The 27,954-nt window shown below is 45.3% G+C and overlaps 1 protein-coding gene across 2 annotated transcripts; it reads left to right on the top strand.

The window, feature by feature from the left end:
* Window positions 1-27,954, top strand: NUP43 (nucleoporin 43). 2 transcript variants are annotated; one of them, XM_077289155.1, is made up of 8 exons: window positions 1-245; window positions 2,529-2,651; window positions 4,125-4,202; window positions 4,338-4,509; window positions 15,190-15,325; window positions 26,765-26,916; window positions 26,998-27,117; window positions 27,471-27,954. In XM_077289155.1, the coding sequence occupies exons 1-8, from the start codon at window positions 126-128 to the stop codon at window positions 27,695-27,697; spliced, it is 1,128 nt and encodes a 375-aa protein (XP_077145270.1). In that variant the 5' UTR covers window positions 1-125; the 3' UTR covers window positions 27,698-27,954. The 2 variants fall into 2 exon arrangements, with proteins under 2 accessions (XP_077145270.1, XP_077145271.1); XM_077289156.1 differs by having other exon boundaries at window positions 32-421; window positions 27,471-27,943.

The following is a 27,954-nucleotide window of genomic DNA, read 5'->3' as shown; positions in this document are numbered from 1 at the left end:
TCATCACCGGGGCCGGCCCTCACAGCGCTGTCTGATAGGTGGCTGCTCAGCTCTCTGGCAGGACGAGCGCTGCCGGCGGGAACACGGCCTCAGTCACCCCTTCCTGCAGCACCACAGGGAGCAGCATGGAGAACATGGTCGCTAAATACGTGTCCCAGAAGATTAGTCGGACCCGCTGGCGCCCTCTCCCGGCCTCCTCCCTGCAGCAGCCGGATGTGTTTGCCGCGGGCTCCTGGGATAATGAGGTACCACCTGCTGCTGTGGTGCTGGGCAGGCGATCACGCTTTCCGGCAGTGTAGTGATCTGCAGTCACACAGACCTGCTGCCAGAGAAATGTGCAGGCCACCATTACCTCATGCCGTGTTGTGACAGCACCAATATGTGACCATGGCTTTGTCTACACTCAATATCCCTTTAAATGGTTAGTGTAGTTCCCATCACTTCCACGTGGGGACGTCACATCCCCTTATACTTGCCTGAATAGGACAGGTACATGACACCTGGCAAACACTCGCTCATCCCGGCAGGTATCAGTAGACAGGCCGTCACAGGCTCGGCTTATGCCCAGATGTGGATGTGAGGGGCACAGGACCATTAGGGGGTCTGTCCGCTCCAAACCACATCTTTATGTCCATATGCAAATGAGGTGCCTGGAGCTTTGGGGGTGGGGTTGCAGGGTTCAGAGCGCCCACAATTTCCCCTGCTCGGCGCTCCATGCCACATGGCTCCCGACTCTCATGTTTATGTGACCACTACAAAAAGTTTTCCAGAAAGTGTTCTTCAAGGGGTTTTCCATCACATTGGTGACTGACGAGTTGTCAATATCAGATGTGTAGGGGTCCGGCTCCCTCACTGCTCAGCGCTGTGCGGAGTAAGAGACCACCTCTCTGTCACACTACCGAGGGGCTGCTGCAGATCCTTTCCATTTGTTTGGATAGGACCTGCCCTGCGTTACTGAGGAGCCAGTAAGCAGTGTGACAAAGCTGTGGTGGGGTGCCCGGAGTCGGACCCCTCCGATCTGAGACTGATGACCTAGCCTAAGCCTTGTACAGCGGTAACTGTGTATGTGGCGCCCCTCAGAGGAAGAAAATATGACGTACAAATGTATTTGGGACCCGACAAACTCACATGAAACTAAGCATAGAAGGAAAAGTCCAGACAGATCCTAGAGTTAGCAGATCCATGGAATAGTCCGGAACAGTTTCCTTACGTTCTTCATTCATTTCACAAATGCTTAAAACACCTTGGACCATTTCCACTGTGGGGAAAAAAAGAATCACACACAATACAGAGGGCCCCATTGACTTGTATGGAGCAGGCTTGTTCTCCAGCGGCTGTGCTGTACGGTAGTGACGCGTGTGCACACTCCTAATGTGGCGTTACCACACAGGACCCGTGGGCACATGTACTGTACTCACTGGCATCATACTCTACTATGTGAGAACAAGTCACGTTCACCATTTTCCCCCAGTACTTAGCTAGGGAATACCGTAATAATTTCTCACATTCATTATATTTTTGTCACTCCATTCGAGGCGTCACTTTTCAGCGTTCATCTCTTACGGAGGCTTCAGTTCTACCATAGTCCTTCAGCCTAAGCTGCATGCCCATTCACTCTGATTTCTCAGTGATGGTGGAATAGACCGGCCATGGAAAGGTATTACTGCGCTTGTCTCTGAAAGATGCACATACAATTATTGTATTTTTGGGACTATAAGACGCACTTTTTTTCCCAAAAAATTTCTTGGGGAAAAGATGGGTGCTTATAGTCGGAATGTGCTTATAGTCGGAATGTACTTACCGTTAGCGTGGTAGCAGCAAGAGTCGAGCGATTCTTCTGGTGGTCCAACGCTGCAGGGCGATGATCTCACTCCCATCCCAGCCTGGTCCAGCAGATTCGTCGGTGGTGTGGGGCCTACGGCGACATTTTGTGAAAGCCCGAAGCACCTGCACTTCTATTGCCTCAATACTGTGGCCTCCAGGAAAATAGCCACCGGAGGCAGCGCATGCGCAGACTGCGATCTCGACTACTAGATCTCGTTGCTGAGATCTCAATCTGTGCATGCGCCGCCTCCGGCGGCCATTTTTCCGGAGGCCACAGTACTGAGGCAATAGAGGTGCGGGTGCTTCGGGCTATCACAAAATGTCGCCGTAGGTCCCGCACCACCAAATTTGCGCACCAGCTTGGGTCATATTGCCAGACCACCAAACACCCCCTGTGACTCCGCTCCACCAGCGCTGACAATCATCCCCCGGGTAAGCTGAATTTAGGAATGAAAAACTGACCATTTGACGCATTTTTTTCCCCATTTTCCTTCTGAAAATTTGGGGTGCGTCTTATGGTTCGGTGCGTGCTATAGTCTGAAAAATACGGTGGTTTGGGGAGTGAAATCCTGCTGACAGATTCCCTTGAATTTTTCAGGGTGTGCTGCCACAACATTGTTCCGTAGGATCCATCTTGTTGGTTATCTTATCTCCCAACTTTCATTAGTGCTAATACCCATATGATAAATGTGTTCATTCTGTAGGAAAACAAAGTATCGATATGGTCTACAGTAGATTTTGGCGCAATCAACGTGGAGGAAGATTACCTAGCTGACCCGAAGTTGTTGTGTGATATCAGACATAAAGGGGATGTGATGGACTTGCAGGTATGTGTCTGCAATCCGATTTATTACATTACTTGTACACCTTATACACATTGTGGTTGAAGGAGTCTCTCCCCAGAATCTCTCAGCTCTACGTTTTCCATTATTCATTAAAATACACAGCTCCTGCAAGAGAGGAGACTAGTAAATTACTGTATGCGACAAGTTAAGGCTCTGTGCACGCGTTGCAGATTCGTGTGTGGATTTTTCTGCACTGTTCTTGCTAAATCCGCATGTAAACCGCACTGCGGATTACCCGTGGATTAGCATCTTTTTTTGTGCGGATTCCACCTGCGGTTTTACACCTGCGGATTCCTATTGAGGAGCAGGTGTAAAACACTGCGGAATCCGCACAAAGGATTGACATGCTGCAGAAAATACAACGCTGCGTTTCCGTGCTGTATTTTCTGCAGCATGGGCACAGCGGATTTAGTTTTCCATAGGTTTACATGGTACTGTACACCACATGGAAAACAGCTGCTGATCCGCAGCGTCAAATCCGCAACGTGTGCACATAGCCTAAAGGGAACCGGTCACCAGGTTTTCCCAGTATAAAGTACCGCTAGCACTGTTGGGCTTCCTTTTACAGCATTCTACTTGGCTGTATATACCATGTGTCCCAATTCCCTCTGCAAGGCACAAAAAACCCTTTTATTAAACTCTCATACTGCGCTGTCTGGTCCCATGGGCGACTCTGGTCTTGATCCTCCTTCCCTGCTTCATGTGGCTGATGCGTCCTATGTCATCCACATTGTGCCCCCCAATCTTTCTCCTGCACAAGCACACATCTCCCTGCCTTGCCGAGGGCAGATTAAAGTGTAGTGCACATGCTAGAATGCTGTAAAAGAGGGCTTAAAGGTGCTGGCATTACTTTATATTGGGAAAACCACTATTGGACAACCCTTTCCTGACATGGCGACTTTCTTTTTGGAAGCTTTTGCAGCTCCGGAGCCTGCATCAGACTGAGACCTTACATATGATGTAATAGTAATAGCACTTGATTACATGTGGGGATTCCCTAGCAACCAGGCAACCCCCACATGTACTTATGCTGGCTAACAGATATAAATCATTCAGCTGCGGCAAGAAAAACTAAAACTCCGAGCACTAAAAAATGCTCAGAGGACACCCGAGCGTACTCGAGAAATCTCGAGTAACGAGTATATTCGCTCATCACTAAATAGCACTTTACATATCGGGTCAATTACCCCACTGTGGGTCATAAAATAATAAAATGTATACTTGCCTCTCAGACCTTCACAACTCTTGTGTTCTGAGCCCGGTGTACCCCCAGTTGTCTCTTGTTGTAAAGTGTCAGCGTCCGCTGATTGTCTGCAGTCATCAAAATTGTCAGAACAGAACTAACTCGATGCGCCACACTTCATTTCAGTCGAGTCTTGGTATAATTCGTGAGAAAGGCAGAGATGATAAAAGAATGATTATTGATCATACATTTTTTATGTTCATTGGTTTCAGTTTTTAGATCAAGAAAGAATTGTAACGGCCTCGTCAACGGGAAGAGTAACCATCTTTCGTCATCATCAAGGCAATCAGGTAATCTCATTCTGTAATGATTAGTGTGGGATTTTTCCCTGGTGGAATGCATTGACCAAATTCACTTTTCATAATTAGATGCGTTAATTTATATGTGAATACTATAAAAGCGCGTGCATCTTTATTTTTCCAAAGACTCTGTCAGAAAAGCAGAAATGGGAGTTTGCTCATCACCATGCTGGTTCTGGTGGCACAGGAGCCCCCTGCACAGCTATTGTGTGCAGCAATCCCGAAATAGTCTCTGTTGGTGAAGATGGCCGCATAAATCTTTTCCGAGCTGACAGCAAAGAAATAGTGAGGACAATCGGTAAGTTTAGTCATTCTCATGGTAAAGCTAACCTCCAGCTACTAAGAGAGAAAATGTGGAACTGTTTTATTGGGAAATCTTAGAAGGTCCTGCAGAGGTAGAGCATTTCCATCTGGCCTTGTTACATGGCATTTCCATTATATATGTGGCTGAGGTGATGGTTTAGCCAGAAGCTATCTCTGCTGTTTCTCCCATACACAGGAGCGCTCGCTCATTGATTGCTCCTGTGTAATCTATGAGAAAGCCACTGCCAGACATCTGTCAGCAGCTTTTCATCAAACGTGTAGGTGGGACATGCCTTAGTCATGGTACAACTTGCGGAGGGTGCTTGTGTAATAATTATAGGGGATAATTCAGGAGACTCTTTGCGTGGAACAAGACAACAGGACACAGTTTTATAAGTGGTAAAGTTTATATTATCACGTGGTGATTCAAGCAGGTGCAGAGAGAAATTCAAGTCCATAACACTTGGTGCAAATAATAAACGCAGCTTAGCAGTCTATAGGAAACTTCAGAGGTCGATGCAAACAAATAGAAAGTCTATGAAGCACAGTTATTCTTGAGGAAACTTGACACGAAAGATCCTTGACTTAGTCCAGACACAGATAGATATGCTATTAGGCAGTTCAAATCATATCTTCGCTCAACCAGGGAGGCCTGGTTAATAGTCTCAGGTTTTGCAGAGCAGAAACAGCTTACATGTCCAGCAAATGCAGATGGAAGTAACAGGAGCAGCAGATGAAGGAGGATTACTGAACACTGGTGTATGCAGCAGGAACTCAGAGCAGAGTGGCAGGATCTCCAACACAGGTTCACAGGAGCAGGTGCAAGGCCAGGGAGTAATCAGAGATCAGGATGCAAAGCAGAATAATCTAGCACAGACTGAAGGCTGGGGTGGAGTTTTATAGCAGGAAGACAAGTGCACGTGAGACCAAAGACGCCATGTTGGAAAAGGGCAGTAATGCACAAAAGGTAAAAAATGTTCAGAGTCCAGACAGCTTGTTCCTGAAGTCATCCACAGAGCTACTGTCAAACTATTGTAGCTAGAGGGAAGGAACTGCACCCAAAAGGCACATGGAGATGCTTAATTAGAATTTATTAAGAATATTTCATATCCACCTCAATATACAAATACTTAATGTTTCGGGTGTAACACCCTTCATCACATAACCTTGTACCAAGCCTGCAGTTCAAGATTATGAACACCGCCGACTACATAGAAGATTATTTCCTGTCCCGAAACACAACGTTTTTTTTTGTTTGTTTTTTTTATTTATTTTGACAACTGTTGGTTAACAGATTATATACATTTAAAAAAAAAAATGTTTAACTAAAATATATAAGTTTAGACATTCATACAAATTATAAACGATAATGCATAGAATTATGGCATTTATGTATCCAGTAATATCTGTGATTTGGCAGAGGGCTATATTGCCCTAGGAACATATATAGTGATGGTATAAATCGGCTTAAAAACATGGAACAGAACAGGTTCAGCAGTAACCACGAGCTGCCAGAGTATTCCTTATGTTTCATCATTCTATTTATCCTACATCCCTTATACATGTGTACAACTTGAATATATTAAAGCAGACCTGAAAATCCTATGTCGGTTCTTCAAGTTAGATGTGTGATAATTAGTTTCAATTAATTGTCAGAGCTGAAGAATTCCAAATATCCCAGATCTTAGAGAACTTGTGGGGACAGCTCCTGTTATGATAGGCCTTTCTTTTGTAAAGACTTATTGTTGACAAGCTCAATCCAGGATTATAGTGTTGGAAGGGAGCTGCCGATCTAGTTTTCTGGCAAGACATAAAGTGCTCTCTTCTGATGCGTTTGCAGAGTTAGTTGTAGGAAAGCTTCATTCAGACATCCGGGCGTCAAGGATGTTTGAATTAAATGGGTTGTCCACTACTAGGACAACCCCTTCTTGATGTTTGAACCCCGATAAAATAAATCTTATACTCGCCTCCCGTGCCGCTGTGAGCGCTAGCGGTCCTTGGGCTTTCGTGCAGTTGTTGTGACCTGTGACCTCGCCGCCCAATCAGCGCTGGCGTTACTGTCCCCATCTTCTTACAATATGAAGAGGAAATCCGGTCTGCAGCTGATCCCTGGCTTCCTCTTCATGTTCAGTTTGACAGGAGGCAGGGACAGTGACGCCGACGCTCATTGAACGCCAGGCTCATGTGTCACAGCAACCACACGGGAGACTGAACGCCAACACCACTGGAACGGCGCCAGCATGGGAGGTGAATATAAGCTTTTCTTATTTTTTTTGGGCCAAGCGTGGGGAATAAGGAGATGTCCAAGTAATGGACAACTTCTTTAAGTGTACTTTCACACTAGCGTCGTGCGCTGCACGTCGCTATGCGACGTGGCGGCGCACCGACGCTAGCTGTGGAAGCGCCGCACAACGGGGGCAGCGGATGCTGTTTTTCAACGCATCCGCTGCCCCATTGTGAGGTGCGGGGAGGCGGGGGCGGAGTTCCGGTCAGAAAAGACGGGAACGACGCACCAAAAAACGTTACAAGCAACGTTTTTTGGTGACGACGGTCCGACGCAACCGTCGCACGACGGTTGCGACGTGTGGCAATGCGTCGCACTGCGTCGTTAATAAAAGTCTATGGAGAAAAAACGCATCCTGCAAGCACTTTTTCTCCAAAACGACGCATAGTGACGTGCAGTGCACGACGCTAGTGTGAAAGTAGCCTAACCCGTTCCGTACATGTACTGCACATGTCGGGTCCCTCCCTTTGATGTGGTCTTCAGCTCAGAGCCCACATCTTTCCCGACACGTCGGCTGTTTTGAACAGCTGACATGTGCCCCGAACATCCGCGGTTGGAATTGCGATCCACCCGCAGCTGTTCACCCGTTAAATGCCGCTGTCAATCTCTGAAAGCAGCATTTAATGCGATCGCGCCGGAAGTACGTCACTGATCCTGCCCATCAGTGACGCCGTCACATGATCGTGGGTCACCAATTGGTTGGCATGACAACCAGAGATCTCCAGCAGACCTCTGTTTGTCACTGCCGGATTGCTATGAGCGCCACCCTGTGGTCAGAACTCATAGCAAGTGAGCATTTCTGCTACACACAGGCGATCTAATTATCGCATGTGTGTAGCAGAGGCAATCGGGTTATCGCAGCTTCTAGTCTCCCATGGAGACTATTGAAGCAAGTAAGAAAAAAAAAGTTTTTAAAAATATTAAAATAAAAAATATATAAGTTCAAATCATCCCCCATCCGCCCCATTCAAAATAAAACAAACAAAAAAAATACACATTTGTTATCAGAGTACAACATCAAGCCCCAATTAAGTCATAAAGCACACCAAACTGAACATTATGAGAGCAACATAGAAAAAAACCAGTATACTGTGCCAATTTTCACTAAATAGCTTTTATTAAATATAAGTACAATTAAAATCACAGAACAAGGTGACTACTAGGAAAGCAGGGACAAAACCGCAATGAATATGTATATAACTAAAGATCTAGTAAGATGCCTATATTACTACGAATTTTCTAGAAATTAATGTCCCCAATGCCATCTACTACTAAGTATAGTGGCACAACAAGACGCCCTGCAAAATTGCCGATAGCATTGGAGCAAAAAAAGTAAAGAACAGCACTTACATGTGATCGTATATAGTTTGCGTGATGTCCCCGCCGCCTCAACGCACGTTTCGCTTCTTCGTCAGGAGGCAATTTTGCAGTGCGTCTTGTTGTGGTTTACATATTCATTGCGGTTTTGTCCCTGCTTTCCTAGTAGTCACCTTGTTCTGTGATTTTAATTGTACTTATATTTGTTATCAGAGTGTATAGAATCGCCCGATCTATTCAGATATAAAAAGAATTAATCCGATCTTTAAACGGCGTAGTGGAAAAAAGTCAAAATGGCAGCATTATGTTTTTTGGTCGCCACTACATTGCAATAAAATTCAAAAAAACAGTTGTGGATTTGCACTTTTTTTGCAATTTCACGGTATTAGGAATCTTTTTACCATTTTCAGGTACACAACATTGTAAAACCAATGGTGCTAATGAAAAGTACAACTTGTCCTTCAAAAAGCAAGCTATCGCATGGCCATATTGACAGAAACATATAAAAGTTATGGCTCTGGGAAAAAGGGGAGAAAAAAAAATAAAAATACCTGTGATGTGAAGGGGTTAAGTTAGAACTGACATAGCAGAGCTCATTCAATATGCAGAGTGCAGCAGTCATGAAGACTTGACTGCTGCATTCTGCACAGTTACATATATAGTTATATAGTATATAGTGTTATAGTATAGTATATATATTATATTATTATTATAGAATTATTATATACTAGCTGTACTACCCGGCTTCGCCCGGGGTAATAACTGCTGTTAGCAAAATAGAATGTGTTAACAAAACTTTATTCTGCACAAAAAAAACACAAAACAAATAGATAGAAATGTAATTATTAAAAGGCAAAAACTAAGCTAATAGAAGCATTTTACAACATATATTTCAACACGAGAGATATTCCACACAGATTTAACTAAATTGGCCAAGTAATGTGAAGTAATCTTCTACTGCTTATTCGAGAGCCTTTTGATAAACGACATTCTTAGTTTTTCCTTCAGGTGCAAAGACAAACAGATTTTTGGCTGTTCCAACTCTTGAACAGGCCACATAAAGTTGTTCATGAGAAAAGCATGGAGATTGTAAATCTAAGCTAGCTGAAGAGCCCGGCGTTGCCTGGGCATAGTATTTATCTGTGGTTAGTTATAGCACCTCACTTCTCTTATTTTCCTATCACGCCTCTCATTTTCCCCATCACATCTTTCATTTTCCCCCTCACATCTCTCATTTTCTCCCTCACACCTCTCATTTTCTCCCTCACTCCTCTCATTTTGCACTCACACCTTTTCATTTTCACCTCACACCTCTCATTTTCACCTCAGTATATACATGTTTGTCATCTCCCTTATATATAGTATACACCTGTATGTCATCTCCTGTATATAGTATATACCTGTATGTCATCTCCCCTGTATATAGTATATACCTGCTGTGTGTCATCTCCCCTGTATATAGTGTATATACCTGTATGTCATCTCCTCCTATATATAGTATATACCTGTATGTAATCTCCTCCTGTATATAGTATATACCTGTGTCATCTCACCTATATATAGTATATATCTGTGTGTCATCTCCTCCTGTATATAGTATATACCTGTATGTCATCTCCTGTACATAGCATATACCTGTATGTCATCTCCTCCTGTATATACTATATACCTGTAGGTAATCTGCTCCTGTATATAGTATATACCTGTGTCATCTCCTTCTGTATATAGTATATACCTGTATGTCATCTCCTGCTGTATGTAGTATGTACCTGTATGTCATCTCCTCCTCTATATAGTATATACCTGTGTGTCATCTCTCCTGTATATAGTATATATCTGTGTGTCATCTCCTCCTGCATATAGTATATACCTGTGTGTCATCTCCTCCTGTATATAGTATATATCTGTATGTCATCTCCTCCTGTATTAGACCTCGTTCACACGTTATTTGGTCAGTATTTTTACCTCAGTATTTGTAAGCTAAAATGGCAGCCTGATAAATCCCCAGCCAACAGTAAGCCCACCCCCTGGCAGTATATATTAGCTCACACATACACATAATAGACTGGTCATGTGACTGACAGCTGCCGGATTCCTATATGGTACATTTGTTGCTCTAGTAGTTTTTCAGCTTATTAATCAGATTTTTATTTTTGAAGGATAATACCAGACTTGTGTGTGTTTTAGGGCGAGTTTCGTGTGTCAAGTTGTGTGTGTTGAGTTTTGTGTGGCGACATGCGTGTAGCAACTTTTTGTGTGTCGAGTTGCATGTGACAGGTTAGTGTAGCAAGTTGTGTGCAGCAAGTTTTGCGCATGGCGAGTTTTGCGCGTGGCAAGTTTTGTGTGGTGCCTTTTGAGTATGTGCAAGTTTTGTGTGAGGCAACTTTAGCATGTGTTGCAACTTTTGTGCATGTGGCAATTTTTCCGCGTGTGCAAGTTTTGCGTGTGGCGAGTTTTCCATGAGGTGAGTTTTGCACGTGTGGCGAGTTTTGCATGTGGAGAGTTTTGCGTGTGGCGAGTTTTGAGCAGCGACTTTTGTGTTTCAACTTTTATGTGGCGAGGTTGGTGTATGTGTGGTGAAATGTGCGCTGAGGGTGGTATATGTGTTCGAGCACGTGGTAGTGTGTGGCGCATTTTATGTGTGTGGGCGCATTTTGTGTGTGTGTTCATATCCCCGTGTGTGGTGATTATCCCATGTCAGGGCCCCACCTTAGCAACTGTACAGTATATACTCTTTGGCTCTCATTCTTTAAGTCCCCCTTGTTCACATCTGGCAGCTGTCAATTTGCCTCCAACACTTTTCCTTTCATTTTTTCCCCATTATGTAGATAGGGGCAAAATTGTTTGGTGAATTGGAAAGCGCGGGGTTAAAATTTCACCTCACAACATAGCCTATGACGCTCTCGGGGTCCAGACGTGTGACTGTGCAAAATTTTGTGGCTGTAGCTGCGACGGTTCAGATGCCAATCCCGGACATACACACATTCAGCTTTATATATTAGACTAGCTATTGAACCCGTTCTACGCCCGGGTGGCGAGCATTTATATTGGTATATGGTCTCCATCCTGGTATGTGCTGCTCCCATCTTGCTCTCCCATCCTGTCATGTGCTGCTCCATCCTGCGCCCCCATCCTATCACGTGCTGCTCCATCCTGCGCCCCCATCATTGCGGGCGGCTGTGCGGAGTGCGGGCGGCTGTGCGGAGTGCGGGCGGCTGTGCGGAGTGCGGGCGGCTGTGCGGAGTGCGGGCGGCTGTGCTGGGTGCGGGCGGCTGTGCTGGGTGCGGGCGGCTGTGCTGGGTGCGGGCGGCTGTGCTGGGTGCGGGCGGCTGTGCTGGGTGCGGGCGGCTGTGCTGGGTGCGGGCGGCTGTGCTGGGTGCGGGCGGCTGTGCTGGGTGCGGGCGGCTGTGCTGGGTGCGGGCGGCTGTGCTGGGTGCGGGCGGCTGTGCTGGGTGCGGGCGGCTGTGCGTGGCTGTGCTGGGTGCGGCGGCTGTGGACGGCTGTGCGTGGCTGTGCTGGATGCGGCGGCTGTGCTGGGTGCGGCGGCTGTGCGTGGCTGTAGGCGGCTGTGCGTGGCTGTAGGCTGCTGTGCGTGGCTGTGCTGGGTGCGGCGGCTGTGGACGGCTGTGCTGGGTGCGGTGGCTGTGCTGGGTGCGGTGGCTGTGCTGGGTGCGGCGGCTGTGCGTGGCTGTGCGTGGCTGTGCTGGGTGCGGCGGCTGTGCTGGGTGCGGCGGCTGCGTGGCTCTAGGCGGCTGTGCGTGGCTGTGCTGGGTGCGGCGGCTGTGGACGGCTGTGCTGGGTGCGGCGGCTGTGCGTGGCTGTAGGCGGCTGTGCGTGGCTGTAGGCGGCTGTGCGTGGCTGTGCTGGGTGCGGCGGCTGTGGACGGCTGTGCTGGGTGCGGTGGCTGTGCTGGGTGCGGCGGCTGTGCGTGGCTGTGCGTGGCTGTGCTGGGTGCGGCGGCTGTGCTGGGTGCGGCGGCTGTGCTGGGTGCGGCGGCTGTGCTGGGTGCGGCGGCTGTGCTGGGTGCGGCGGCTGTGCGTGGCTCTAGGCGGCTTTGCGTGGCTGTGGGCGGCTGTGCTGGGTGTGGCGGCTGTGCTGAGTGCGGCGGCTGTGCTGGGTGCGGCGGCTGTGCGTGGCTGTGCTGGGTGCGGCGGCTGTGCTGGGTGCAGCGGCTGTGCGTGGCTGTGGGCGGCTGTGCGTGGCTGTGCTGGGTGCGGCGGCTGTGCTGGGTGCGGCGGCTGTGCGTGGCTGTGCTGGGTGCGGCGGCTGTGCTGGGTGCGGTGGCTGTGCGTGGCTGTAGGCGCCTGTGCGTGGCTGTGCTGGGTGCAGCGGCTGTGCGTGGCTGTAGGCGGCTGTGCTGGGTGCGGCGGCTGTGCGTGGCTGTGCTGGGTGCGGTGGCTGTGGTTGGTGCGGCGGCTGTGCGTGGCTGTGCTGGGTGCGGCGGCTGTGGACGGCTGTGCTGGGTGCGGTGGCTGTGCTGGGTGCAGCGGCTGTGCGTGGCTGTAGGCGGCTGTGCGTGGCTGTGGGCGGCTGTGCGTGGCTGTGCTGGATGCGGCGGCTGTGCTGGGTGCGGCGGCTGTGCGTGGCTGTAGGCGGCTGTGTGTGGCTGTAGGCGGCTGTGCTGGGTGCGGCGGCTGTGGACGGCTGTGCTAGGTGCGGTGGCTGTGCTGGGTGCGGCGGCTGTGCGTGGCTGTGGGCGGCTGTGCGTGGCTGTGCTGGGTGCGGCGGCTGTGCGTGGCTCTAGGCGGCTGTGCGTGGCTGTGGGCGGCTGTGCGTGGCTGTGCTGGGTGTGGCGGCTGTGCTGGGTGCGGCGGCTGTGCTGAGTGCGGCGGCTGTGCTGGGTGCGGCGGCTGTGCGTGGCTGTGCTGGGTGCGGTGGCTGTGGTGGGTGCGGCGGCTGTGGGTGGCTGTGCTGGGTGCGGCGGCTGTACTGGGTGCGGCGGCTGTGGGCGGCTGTGCGTGGCTGTGCTGGGTGCGGCGGCTGTGCGTGGCTGTGCTGGGTGCGGTGGCTGTGGACGTAAGTGGCGTAAGTAACAAATAGCTGTGGCATGAAGTGCCACAGCCTCATGGCACAGCAATTTGTTACTTGCGGAGGGTGAGTATACTTACCTGTCCCGTTCCACCGACGCCATTCCGGGCCATGAATATCCCCCTGCTCCCGGAATCGGCGCCTGCGCAGTCCGCGCTTTCCGGCGCCATTTTCTTGAAGACACATTGCAGTGTGTCTTCAAGAAAATGGCGCCGGAAAGCGCGGACTGCGCAGGCCCTTTTTCCGGCACCAGGAGGACAGATTTTCTGTGTTCTCCTGGTGCCGGAAAAGGCGCCTGCGCAGTCCGCGCTTTCCGGCGCCATTTTCTTGAAGACACACTGCAATGTGTCTTCAAGAAAATTGCGCCGGAAAGCGCGGACTGCGCAGGCGCCGATTCCGGGAGCGGGGGGATATTCATGGCCCGGAATGGCGTCGGTGGAACGGGACAGGTAAGTATACTCACCCTCCGCCTCCTGGCTCGTCACTGTTTCTCTGTTGGAGATCGCGGTGTGCGTTCAGCGCTTACGCATACCGCGATCTCCTGGGAGCGTCGCTCTGTGGGGTCCAGACTGCGCCGGCGCTTGCGCTTGCGCAGTCTATAAAGGCTTCGGACAGAGTGACGCTCCCAGCGTTATATTATAGATAATATATATTACACATATTATTATTATATAATTATTATATAGTTCATATAGTATAGCTATAGTATATATAGTTACATATATATGTATTTGTGTGTGTGTATATATATATATATATATATATATATATATATATATATATATATATATATATATATATATATATATATAATTTTTTTTTTTTTATATTGTCCACCCTCTCCCCCATTAAAGTAGAGGCATTTAATAATTAGACATATTTGCTATCTAAGCATCTGTGAAAGTATAAAAATGTAACCCTTACAGTAAATGCCATAGACGGGGAAAAAAAATTCAATGCCAGGGTTGTGGCTTTTTTGGTCACTATGCGCCCCTAAAAACAAAAAGGCAGTAAACCAGTGACAAACATGTAACCTAAAATGGTATCAATAAAGATGTCAGAACATCTGCATATACAGAAAAATAAAACCGTAATGGGTCTATGAAAATGGTACCACAAATATTTTTATCTTGTTCCTCAACGTTATTAAAGAAATCTATTCCAGCTTGGTGTCGCTATAATCATACTGACTTGGAAAATCATCATGACTGGTCATTTTTACTAAACCCCTAGCTTCACTCCGACCCCACCCCCCATCTTACCCCCTCCACCCCCCCCCAAAAAAATGGAGGCATTGCATTTACTTACTGTGTATTTTTATTGCACCGCAGGGAGACATTTACATTTTCACCTCAGCAGAAACACTAGAAACTGTCAGCCGTCCTCCGTGACACTGTCCACAGGTCAATATCACATTGCCGACATCAGCAAAATGGCTGTACCCTGTGATCCTAAACTGCACCCCCAGATCCTGGCCACTTACCGCAGCACACATGGGAGCTAGCGCTACACTAGATTATGACAAATGTAAGCAGCTGCTCCCCCTAGTGTTTTAAAAGCTGAACATATCAAGACTTTTTCAATAATTTTTCATCTTACACCACTAACAGCTAGTGTAAACCTGCTGACAATCGCCCATCGAAGAAGGAAAATGCTCTTCGATTTGGTGATTGGGATAGTTCATACTGGCAATAAAATCTTCATTTTCAGCAGCACATTTTCCTATGTGATGTGCTGCAGATAGGAATGATCTATTTGCATGGAATGACCATATTGTAGATCATTCTATGCGCATATAAATTGGGTCAGCTTGTCTAACAGGCCATTAAACAACCTCTGATCAAGTTCCATGTAGCCGATCGGCAGTCGTTTAATCCCACAGTCGGCTCATATACATGGGCTATGAGCACACGCAAGGTGACAGTGTGTGTATAAACTGAATCAGAAGGTATGGTTATCTCCCGAACAAGCGTTTAGCTGGCAGATTTATCTAATGTATGTTGCCTAAGTGTTTGATCTAATTTATAAATATATTTTTTTCTGCAGATGATGCAGATAGCAGTACCATCCATGCAGTAATTTTCCTCCGTACTACAGAAATCCTAACAGTTAATTCCATTGGACAGCTGAAAATGTGGGACTTGAGGCAACAAGGGAATGATCCAACACATATATTTTCTACGTAAGTTTAATTTTAATCTAATAAAGGGGTTGTGTGGGCTATGTATAATACTTTGGAAGGAGTGTAGCATGTTGAATTCTTAAGTGTGTAATACACTGCTCAAAAAAATAAAGGGAACACTAAAATGCCACATCCTAGATATCACTGAATGAAATATTTCAGTTGCAAATCTTTATTCATTACATAGTGGAATGTGTTGAGAACAATAAAACCTAAAAATGATCAATGTGAATCAAAACCAATATCCCACGGAGGTCTGGATTTGGAACGATACTTAAAATCAAAGTGGAAAATCAAATTACAGGCTGATCCAACTTTAGTGGAAATGCCTCAAGACAAGGAAATGATGTTCAGTGTGTGTGTTGCCTCCATGTGCCTATATGACCTTCCTACAATGCCTGGGCATGCTCCTGATGAGGCTGCGGATGGTCTCCTGAGGGATTTTCTCCCAGACCTGGAATAAAGCATCCGCCAACTCCTGGACAGTCTGTGGTGCAACGTGACATTGGTGGATGGTTTGAGACATGATGTCCCAGATGTGTTCAGTCGGATTCAGGTCTGGGGAACGGACGAGCCAGTCCATAGCTTCAATGCCTTCATCTTGCAGGAACTGCTGACACACTCCAGCCACATGAGGTCTGGCATTGTCCTGCATTATGAGGAATCCAGAGCCAACCGCACCAGCATATGGTCTCACCAGGGGCCTGAGGATCTCATCTCAGTACCTAATGGTAGTCAGGCTACCTCTGGCGAGCACATGGAGGGCTGTGCGGCCTTCCGAAGGCTAGTTTCACACTAGCGTTTATCCAGGCTGCGGAGGGATGGGACATCCTCTGTGAAGCCCCGCCCACTGCCGCACCTCTTCGTTCAGCTCCACCTACGGCTGCATGCGGCGTGCGCACCCTATCTTTAACATTGGGTACTCAGGCCATGCTGCTGTATGCGGATGCCGCCGCATGCGTTTCGGTGCGGCATCTGCACGAAACTGCAATATGTTGCGTTCGGCGCAGGTTGCACCGTCAAAACGACGCATGCGGTCCGCAGCCCAGATAAACGCTAGTGTGAAACTAGCCTAAGAAATGCCACCCCACACCATTACTGACCCACTGCCAAATCGGTCATGTTGAAGGATGTTACAGGCAGCAGATTGCTCTCCACGGCGTCTCCAGACTCTGTCATGTCTGTCACATGTGCTCAGTGTGAACCTGCTTTCATCTGTGAAGAGCACAGGGCGCCAGTGGTGAATTTGCCAATCCTGGTGTTCTGTGGCAAATGCCAAGCGTCCTGCACAGTGTTGGGCTGTGAGCACAACCCCCATCTGTGGACATTGGGCACTCAGACTATCCTCATGGAGTCGGTTTCTCACCGTTTGTGCAGACACATGCACATTCGTGGCCTGCTGAAGGTAATTTTTCAGGGCTCTGGCAGTGCTCCTCCTGTTCCTCCTTGCACAAAGGCTGAAGTAGTGGTCCTGCTGCTGGGTTGTTGCCCTCCTACGGCCCCCTCCATGTCTCCTGGTGTACTGACCTGTCTCCTGGTAGCGCCTCCAACCTCTGGACACTACGTTGACACACAGCAAACCTTCTAGCCACAGCTTGCCTTGATGTGCCATCCTGGATGAGCTGCACTACCTGACCCACTTGTGTGGGTTGTAGAGTCTGTCTCATGCTATCACGAGTGTAAAAGCACCACCAACATTCAAAAGTGACCAAAACATCAGCCAGAAAGCATTGGTACTGAGATGTGGTCTGTGGTCCCCACCTGCAGAACCACTCCTTTATTGAGTGTCTTGATAATTGCCAATAATTTCCATCTGTTGTCTATTCCATTTGCACAACAGCATGTGAAATTGATTGTCAAAGAGTGTTGCTTCCTAAGTGGACAGTTTGATTTCACAGAAGCTTGATTTACTTGGAGTTATATTCTATTGTTAAAGTGTTCCCTTTATTTTTTTTGAGCAGTGTATATACACTGTAAGGATTTTGTGATTTCTCACTCCCGGTGGTTGTCATGTGACTGCTTCTATACGGTTTGCAAACTTACCATCACATCCCCACTGCTTTCTTTTCAGCTTCTCCCAGTTGAGACCATTATATTTAGTTAGGAATGTCACCCTCCCTGCCTTGTTCTAATAATGATCTGGACAAGCCATGTAATTATAAGGAATATGTGTAATGTTCATCTTTTCTCATATCCCAAGAAAAAAAATGGACCAGGTTTCGCCAGTGTCTTTGATCAGAATAGTATAAGGCCGAGTCACACTACAGCGAGATACGGCCGAGTCTGGCACCGACACTCCGGAGCGGAGCGTGCGGCTCCATGTATTGCTGTGTGGCCACACGCTCCGCTCTGGAGTGCCGGTGCCAGAGCTTATTTTTAACCTGCGAGACTCGGCCGTATCTCACTGTGTGTGATCCCGGCCATAGTGTGATCAGTATCAATTTTTATCATCAGAGTTTGGTCAGAGATTCATCTGGTTTCCTCTGGAGAAAAAAAAAAGTTTCTCAAGCTTCTCATATCAAATGGTCTGTGAAAAATTGAACAGCACATGGATTGCATATAAGTACTGCCCATTTTATTTATTTTTTCATTTTATTTATTTTTTTCAATGGACCCATTGACTTGCATTGACAAGTTTGATCGACGCGCTGATCAATGTATGACAAGTGTGGGTTTTTTTGCACACCTATTCGTCCGAATAAAAAAAAAAGTTGACCGCTCCATAGATGGCACTCATATGAACCATTATTCAGATGTGCACATTGTAGATTAACTGAAGGCAGCAGATCCACGAAGGAACACACATGGAAACAAGGAGTAAAGAAACACGTATGAAACAAACCAGAATATCTAATAAACCTTAGATTCCTCAAAGTAACCCACTTTTATTCAAATGACTGTTTTACCCCTACTTGGGATTCTCTTAAGCGGCTTCATCAAGTAGTCACCTGCAGTCTTATCCAGTAAACAGGTACTCCTCATCAAGAGTTCATTGGAAGAATCACCAGCCTTCAAAAATAAGTGTTAAAATATTTGCAACCATCTAGTATGTATTGAAGGAAGAGACAGTGTTTGGTAAACCGTTCCATATTATGCTGAACCTTATTCCACCACCGTTCTAAGCCAGAATATGACAAGAACCATTCAAAGGAGTAAAGAGAGAACAGGTCGTCATGACTGCAAGACATGAAGGTCAATGAATTCAGAAAATTGCTAGAAACTTGAATGTATCCTCAAGTGCAGTGATGAAAACCACCAACTGCTATGATGAAATTGCCTCTCATGAGGACCAGTCCAGGAAAGGAATATAAAGAACTTGCTCTGCTGGAAAGGATAAGTTCATAAGCGTTACCAGCCCCAAAAACTGCAGATTGACAGCACCCCAGATGACAGCCCTAAGAAATGAAGCAGATACTTCTCAAAATTACCTATCCATATATAAATGTGCGTGAAGCAGGCCTTTATGCCTACATTTCTTCAAAGAAGCAACTATGTCAGCAAACAAGATATTTGTTGAGGCCAAGCAACACAATGACTGCACATTAAATTGATGGAAATCTGTACTGTGGTCCGATGAGTCCAAATTAAAGATTTTTGGTACCAACCACTGTTTCTGTGAGATGCAGAAAAGGCGAGCAAATGGATTATACATGTGCGGTGACTACCGTGAAGCATGGAGGAGAGGGTATGATGGTTTGGGGATATTTTGCTGGTGACACTGTTAATTTGTTCCAAATTCAAAGCACGCTTATGCACCATGCTATCACAGCTTTCTCCGATATGCCATCCCATTTGGTTTTCTCTTAGTGGTACCAGAAGAATTGCCTAAAACTTAACTCCAGACTACAAAAGGATTATATGACCAAGAAGGAGAGCGATGGACTGCTATATCAGATGACATGGCCTCCAAAATCACCCAACCTAAACCCAATTGAGATGGTTTGGAATGAATTGGACTGCAGAGTGAAGGCAAAATAGCCAACAAGTGCTCTGTACCTCTGGGAACCCATAACCAGTGACTACCTGATGAAGTTGCTTGAGAGATTGGTGTGTAAACATGCCATCAGAATAAAAGTGGGTATGTTGCGGAATCTAAGATTTAACATGTTCTGGTTTGTTTCACATGTTTCTTTACTCTTTGTCTCCATATGTCTTCCTTCATGGTTTTGCTTCAGTCTGAATTTACAATGAACACATTTCAGTATGTTCAACCATTGCATTATAGGGTTGTCCAAACTTCTGATCAGTACTATATATGGAACTGAACTAGGGATAATAGAATGAAAGAAGGACTTGGGTATACTGGTTACATGAAAGCTAGGCAGCACTTCTCAATGTCAAGCAGAAGCTGCAAAAGCAAATAAGACTAGGGTGTATGAAAAAAAAAAAAAAATTCAATGTAGTATTGCCCCTGTATAAATCTTTAAGAGGCTACATCCTAAATTAAAGGGGTTATCCAGTACTTGGACAACCCCTTCCTTATACAGCTCTGGCAAAAATTATGAGACCCCTGTAAAATGTTCAGTTTGTCTGTTTTTTTTTCTTTTTATAGGTATATTTTTGAGTAAAATGTAAATTGTTCTTTTATTCTATAAACTTGACAACATGTCTCCGAATTTCCAAGAAATAAATTTTGTATTTTTCTTCAGACAATGAAAAATGGTTAAAATAAAAAAAAAAAACCCAAAAAAAAACCAGGGCTTTCAGACCCCGAATAATGCAAAGAGAACAAGTTTATAATCATTTAGGAACAACAATAATAATGTTTTACCTCAGGAAGAGTTCAGAAATCAATATTTTGTGGAATAACCATGATTTTTAATCCCAGCTTTCATGCGTCTTGGCATGCTTTCCACCAGTCTTTTACACTGCTTCTGGCGCAAAAATGTTAGCAGTTCTTCTTTGTTTGATGGCTTGTGACCATCATCCTCTTGGTTACATTCCAGAGGTTTTCAATGGGGTTCAGGTCTGGAGATTGGGCTGCCCATGACAGGGTTTTGATGTGGTGGTCTTTTACTTTTTGCCAGAGCTGTATGAAACAAATCCCTACTGAAAATAAAAACTTCTTTATACTCCCTTCTTGAGCCAGCACTGTGCCAGATGCCAACTTACTATTCACACTTTCCTTGGACATCCCTGATTGACTCATAACACAAAAAAATGACATGCAAGTGCAAGCAGATGGGGCCCCCAGATAGCTGGAATGGTGCCAGTCCAGGAGGCAAGTAAAATTGGTTTTCATTTTCAGTGCAGTCTAGTTTCATTTAATCCCTTCATCAACTTGGAATTTTCCATTTTTGCATTTGTTTGCTCCTTTTCTTCCCAGAGCCGTGACTTTTTTTTAAAATTTTATTTTTCCATCAATTTGGCCATGTGAGGGCTTGTTTTTTGCAGGACGAATTATACTTTTGAACATCTCCATTGATTTTTACCGTATAATGTACTGTATATAAAGTGCAATTCCACATTTTTTTTTTTTGTTACTATGTTCGACGCTAAATGCTAAAACTAACCTGCCATTATGATTCTCCAGGTCATTACGAGTTTGCAGATACCAAACATAGGTTCTATTTTCACTTACGTGGTGAAGGGGGGGAAAAAAGGTGACATTTTCAGAGACCCATAGCGTCTACATATTTTGGGATCTGGGGCTGGGCTAGGTTAAGGCTTACTTTTTTCATGCCGAGCTGATATTTTTGATACCATTTTGGGGTAGATACGATCATTTTATTTTGTGCCTGTCATTGCATTTTATTGCAATGTTGCGACGACCAAAAAAACACAATTCTGGTGTTTTTTTTTTTTTTTCTCGCTTTGATGTTATAGTCGCATAGTTATTATGTAGGTTGAAACGAGACCTAGGTCCATCAAGTTCAACCTTTCTCCTCCAATTGTACATTTCGTCACTAATTTAACTATTAATAACTATAACCCGCAATTTTATTTGTATCAAGGAAATCATCCAGCCATTTTTTTAAAAGCTATTATGTCTCCCATTACTACCTTTTATGGTAGGGCATTCCACAGTCTGACTGCTCTAACTGTAAAGAACCCTTTCCTATTTAGCTGCTGGAATCACTTTCTTCCACCCTTAATGAGTGCCCCCTGATCCTTAGAATAGTCTTTGGAAGTAATAGTTCATGTGCCAGTGTTTTGTACTGGCCACATATATATATTTATATATGTAAATGAGATCCCCTTTGAGGATATGTGCACCTGCTGCGGATTCGCAGCAGTTTTCCATGCGTTTACAGTACCATGTAAACCTATGGAAAACAAAATCCGCAGTGCACATGCTGCGGAAAAAAACACGCTGAAATGTTTATTCTGCAGCATGTCAATGCTTTGTGCGGATTCCGCAGCGGTTTACACCTGCTCCATAATAGGAATCCGCAGGTGTAAAACTGCAGACGAAATCCGCACAAAAAAACGCGGTAATTCCGCAGGAAATCCGCAGTGCGGATTACCTGCGGATTTACCAAAATCAGTCTGGAAAAATCTGCAGCAAAATCCGCAGCGTGGGCACATACCCTGAGGCGTCTTTTTTCGAAGCTAAACAAGCCCAGCTTTTCCAAAGTCTCCTCATATGAGAGGCCTTCCATCCCTTGTAATAGTCTAGTTGCCCGTCTTTAAACAGATTCTAATTTCTGAATATAATTTTTTAAGTGTGAAGCCCAAAACTGGATCCCAAATTCTAGATGTGGCCTCACCAGTGATTAATAAAGGGGTAATAATATGTTGGTATCGTGGGATTTTAGCTCTGATTTTGTACATCCTAAAATCTTGTTTGCTTTTGCGGCTGCTGCTTGACATTGAGCACTGCTGCTCAGCTTACTTGTAACGAGAATACCCAAGTCCTTCTCCTGTTCTGTAGTCCAGAGAATACTCCCATTTAATGTATATGCAGTAATAATAATAATAATATAATAATAATAATTTTATTTATATAGCACCAACATATTCCGCAGCGCTTTACAACTTATAGAGGGGACTTGTACAGACAATAGACATTACAGCATAACAGAAATCACAGTTCAAAACAGATACCAGGAGGAATGAGGGCCCTGCTCGCAAGCTTACAAACTATGAGGAAAAGGGGAGACACGAGAGGTGGATGGTAACAATTGCTTTCGTTATTTGGACCAGCCATAGTGTAAGGCTCGGGTGTTCATGTAAAGCTGCATGAACCAGATAACTGCCTAAGTATGTAGCAGTACAGACACAGAGGCTATTGACTGCATAGAGTGTATGAGAACATGATGCGAGGAACCTCATTATGTTTTTTTTTTTTTTTTAATTTATTTTTTTATTTTTTTTTTTTTTTAGGCCACACAGGGATAGTTAGGTTAATGCGTTGAGGCGGTAGGCCAGCCTGAACAAATGCGTTTTTAGGGCACGCTTAAAACTGTGGGGATTGGGGATTAATCGTATTAACCTAGGTAGTGCATTCCAAAGAATCGGCGCAGCACGTGTAAAGTCTTGGAGACGGGAATGGGAGGTTCTGATTATTGAGGATGCTAACCTGAGGTCATCAGCGGAGCGGTGGGCACGGGTAGGGTGGTAGACTGAGACCAGAGAGGAGATGTAGGGTGGTGCTGAGCCATGGAGTGCTTTGTGGATGAGGGTGGTAGTTTTGTACTGGATTCTGGAGTGGATGGGTAGCCAGTATAATGACTGGCACAAGGTAGAGGCATCGGTGTAACGGTTGGTGAGGAATATGATCCTGGCTGCAGCATTCAGGACAGATTGGAGCGGGGAGAGTTTGGTAAGAGGGAGGCCGATTAGTAGAGAGTTACAATAGTCCAGACGAGAATGAATAAGAGAGACCAGTTTTTGCAGAGTCGAAAGTAAGAAAAGGGCTAATTCTAGAAATATTTTTGAGATGCAGATAAGAAGAGCGAGCCAGTGATCGGATGTGGGGGGTGAACGAAAGCTCGGAATCAAGGATGACCCCAAGGCAGCGGGCATGTTGCTTGGGAGTAATGGTGGAACAGCACACGGAGATGGCAATGTCAGGCAAAGGTAGGTTAGTAGAGGGAGAAAACACGAGTAGTTCAGTTTTTGACAGGTTCAGTTTCAGATAGAGGGAGGACATGATGTTAGAGACAGCGGTAAGACAATCACTGGTGTTTTCTAAGAAGGACGGAGTGAAAGCAGGAGAAGAGGTGTATAATTGGGTGTCGTCAGCATAGAGATGGTACTGGAAACCAAATCTACTGATTGGAGCAATAGGATTACTCCGTCCTAGAAGCATTACTCTGCATTTATCTACATTAAATCTCATTTGCCAAGTGTTTGCCCATTCAGTCATCTTACTCAGATTGTTTTGCAATATTGTAATGTCAAGGTCAGATTTTAATATCCTACATATACATACTTACCAATCAGACTTTTTTTTATGTTGATTGGCCGTGTCTGAAAGCAATGTCAAACGTATTCATTTTTATTGTTTTATTTTGAATGGTGCAAAAGGTGGGTGATTTAAACTTTTATTTTAATAAATATTTTTAAAAACTTTTTTTTTTTACTTTTCACTTGCCTTAATAGTCCCCTTGGGAGAATTGAAGCTATGATCGTCCGATTGCTTGTGCTACACATAGCAGCGCTCCAGCCCTGCTATGTGTAGCAGAAATGATCATCTGCTATGAGCATCGACCATATGACGGACCATGTGACCCGTTGCTCTGCTGATGCCGCTCCCCCACCTCCCCACCACAGTCGGTACATCCAGACTATAAGATGCACCCCCCTTTTTCCTCCACATTTTTGGAGGAAAAAAGTGCGTCTTAGGCCATGTGCACACGTTCAGTATTTTTCGCGGTTTTTTTCACGTTTTTTCGCTATAAAAACATGATAAAAACGCAAAGAAAATGCAAAAAACCCGCTTACATATGCCTCCCATTATTTTCAGTGTATTCCGCGTTTCTTGTGCAAATGTTGCATTTTTTTTCCGCGAAAAAATCGCATCGCAGAAAAAAAAGCAACATGTTCAATAAATTTGCGGAATTGCGGGGATTCCGCACACCTAGGAATGCATTGATCTGCTTACGTTCCGCATGTGGCTGTGCACACCATGCAGGAAGTAAGCAGATTATGTGCGGTTGGTACCCAGGGTGGAGGAGAGGAGACTCTCCTCCACGGACTGGGCACCATATAATTGGTAAAAAGAAAAATAATTAAAATAAAAAATAGTCATATACTCCCCTTCGATGGCCCCCGCAGTCTTCCCGCCTCTCAGCGGTGCACGCTACCGCTTCCGTTCCTATAGCTGGTGTGTGTGAAGGACCTGCGATGACATCGCGGTCACATGACCGCGATGTCATCGAAGGTCCTGCACACACACCATGTATAGGAACGGAAGCCGCTGAGGACATCGGCTGTCGGCAGGTGAGTATAACCATTTTTTTTATTATTTTTAAACATTCTATCTTTTACTATTGATGCTGCATCTATAGTAAAAAGTTGGTCACACTTGTCAAACACTGTGTTTGACAAGTGTGACCAACCGGTCAATCAGTTTTCCAAGCGATGCTACAGATCGCTTGGAAAACTTTAGCATTCTGCAAGCTAATTACACTTGCAAAATGCTAAAAAAAAAAAACTGCGAAAAAACCTGGGAAAAAACGCAAAAAGAAACATGCGGATTTCATGCATAAAATTTCCGGTTTTCTTCAGGAAATTTCTGCAAGAAATCCTGACGTGTGCACATACCCTTAAAGTCTGAAAAATACGGTAAGTTTTTTTTTTTTTCTATTTTTACAAGAAAAAAAAAGAAAAGCAAAACAAATATTCCCCCCCCCCCAAAAAAAAAAAAAGAAAAATTCCCACATATTATAGTGCTGCATTTTACCAGATAGCTTTGATTAGCTCAATGTTAAGACCAAAATAAAATCAATAATACAACACAAGAAAATAGTCTGATATCCAACTTTTTTCTTACTTATCTTATCTAAACTGGTTATTAAGGTACCGTTACACTAAACGACTTACCAACGATCACGACCAGCGATACGACCTGGCCATGATCGTTGGCAAGTCGTTGTGTGGTCGCTGGGGAGCTGTCACACAGACAGCTCTCTCCAGCGACCAACGATCAGGGGAACGACTTCGGCATCGTTGAAACTGTCTTCAACGATGTCGAAGTCCCCCTGCAGCACCCGGGTAACCAGGGTAAACATCGGGTTACTAAGTGCAGGGCCGCGCTTAGTAACCCGATATTTACCCTGGTTACCATTGTAAAAGTAAAAAAAAAAAAAACACTACATACTCACATTCTGATGTCTGTCACGTCCCCCGCCGGCGTCCACAGGGTTAAAACTGCTTTCGGCAGGAGCGCTTGCTAATGCTGCGCTGCTGCCGAGAGCTTCCTGCACTGAATGTGTCAGTGCCGGCAGTAACAGCGGTGACGTCACCGCTGTGCTCTGCTTTACGGCCGCCGCTGACACAGTCAGTGCAGGAAGCTCTCGGCAGCAGCGCAGCATTAGCAAGCGCTCCTGCCAAAAGCAGTTTTAACCCTGTGGACGCCGGGGGACGTGACAGACATCAGAATGTGAGTATGTAGTGTTTTTGTTTTTTTGTTTTTTAACTTTTACAATGGTAACCAGGGTAAATATCGAGTTACTAAGCGCGGCCCTGCACTTAGTAACCCAATGTTTACCCTGGTTACAAGTGAACACATCGCTGGATCGGTGTCACACACGCCGATCCAGCGATGACAGCGGGTGATCAGCGACGAAATAAAGTTCTGGACTTCTAGCTCCGACCAGCGATATCACAGCGGGATCCAGATCGCTGCTGCGTGTCAAACACAACGAGATCGCTATCCAGGACGCTGCAACGTCACGGATCGCTGTCGTTCTCGTTGGAAAGTTGCTCAGTGTGAAGGTACCTTATGTGTCATTCAAAGTATGCACAAGACCTTGAAGTCCTCCCAAGAAATGTTTTATTTACTTAAACCTGTCTAAATACGTGTGTTGCGCAATAAAATTCTCACCAATCTCTGCCTTCCCCATTTTCAAGTGCTGCATCTGTCCTCTTCTCATTCATATGACTACAATTCCGACTCGACTGCCTTTTACAATGTAATTCTATGGGACGTTAGAATGAGGCTCTTTAGGCTTGTATTGTAATAGCGACTTCCTGTTTACATGCAGAGCAGTGTGATCCAGGTAGTCAGCATATTAGTGGCATGATGGGAAAGATGGTGATGGGGGGGGGGGGGGGGGTACTTTATTGCAGAGAGATTTAGCTAAAAAAAAAAAAAAAAAAAATCTTATAATTTAAGTTTTATATGTTTGCAAAATTAAGATTTATGACTGATACAAGTTAATGTGTAGAAGTTCTGTCCAGGGAATAAAAATGGTTAATAATCTTTGCTATTTTTATGGATGATGCTGACTCTACAGCAAACAATAAGATTTTCTTCCATCTCCTTGCTAGAGCCAATGATCGGACCCCATTACACTGCTTAGATAGACATCCAAGTCAGCAGCATGTTGTAGCTACAGGCGGTCAGGATGGCATGCTTTGTATCTGGGATGTCAGACAGAGCCGAATACCGATATCACTCCTTAATGCCCATGATGCAGAGAGTAAGTAGTCACCGTCACAGCGTCATTATCTGGCCCTACTTTAGAGAATAAATAAAATAATTTTCTGCTCTTCTTTTGTAGTGTGGGAAGTCCATTTCCATCCTTCAAAACCGGATCATTTATTCACGTGTTCTGAAGATGGGTCTTTGTGGCACTGGGATGCTTCAGCTGACGTTAGGGAAAGACCCTCATTTCTTTTGGGTGAGTATCCAGCTGGTAAATGTTGGGGAGTTATCCCAGAACTACATAAAAGAAATACTAAGCACAGAACAATAATAATGGAAGACTTGGCATTAGCTGCTCGATTGATGCAGATGGAGAATAAACTGACACCCTCACTGGTTGCTGTAATGATTGTGCTGTGATGTTTTTCTAATAGATGACAGCATATTTCCCTTACTCTAGTCTATGAGAACAGACAACGAACTGAAGGTCTGGGTGCACGAAACAGCACCTATAGCCCATTCATTCTAGCAGTCTGAGAAGTCTCCCTTGCCTGATCTGCCCTGATCACTTATGACAAATCTGATTACTTTTACTTTTTTATTTCACAGGAGGAAGAGGAAGTGTGAACCCGTCTCGTAGTACTGTGGGCCAGTCTTTTAGTCAATCATTAATGACCGCTTGGCTAAACAGTGATCCCACAAAAGGACACCTAGAAATTAACAACCTCCTACCCAGCAGTACTCTATCTGTAAACAGCCTGGATGTTTTAGGAGAATATCTTGTCTGTGGTACTGATGCAGAATCTATCTACGTTCTCAAGCGACCATTTGCATAAGGCACAAAAAACTGAACCAATCGAGGGGTCAGAGAAGCTAAAATGAAGATTCGGTCGCTGTAGACTGGACACACTTGCGCAATGTTAATATTTTTATGCCGTTTACATTATAGTACTATAAGAAGAATTAAATGACTCAACTGTCAGTTATATTTGTTTAAAAGAAAAAAAAAGTGACGTTGTTCTACAAAGTATAAACATACAAAGTTTTATTTGCACTTCCTGTAAAATATAGAACACTAACATAATTGTCCCTA

This window comes from Ranitomeya variabilis, chromosome 2 (assembly GCF_051348905.1).
Source record: "Ranitomeya variabilis isolate aRanVar5 chromosome 2, aRanVar5.hap1, whole genome shotgun sequence".
In the NCBI taxonomy this organism is placed as follows: domain Eukaryota; kingdom Metazoa; phylum Chordata; class Amphibia; order Anura; family Dendrobatidae; genus Ranitomeya; species Ranitomeya variabilis.
The sequence above is the reverse complement of the archived record's forward strand: the minus strand, read 5'-3'. Positions and strand labels throughout refer to the sequence as shown.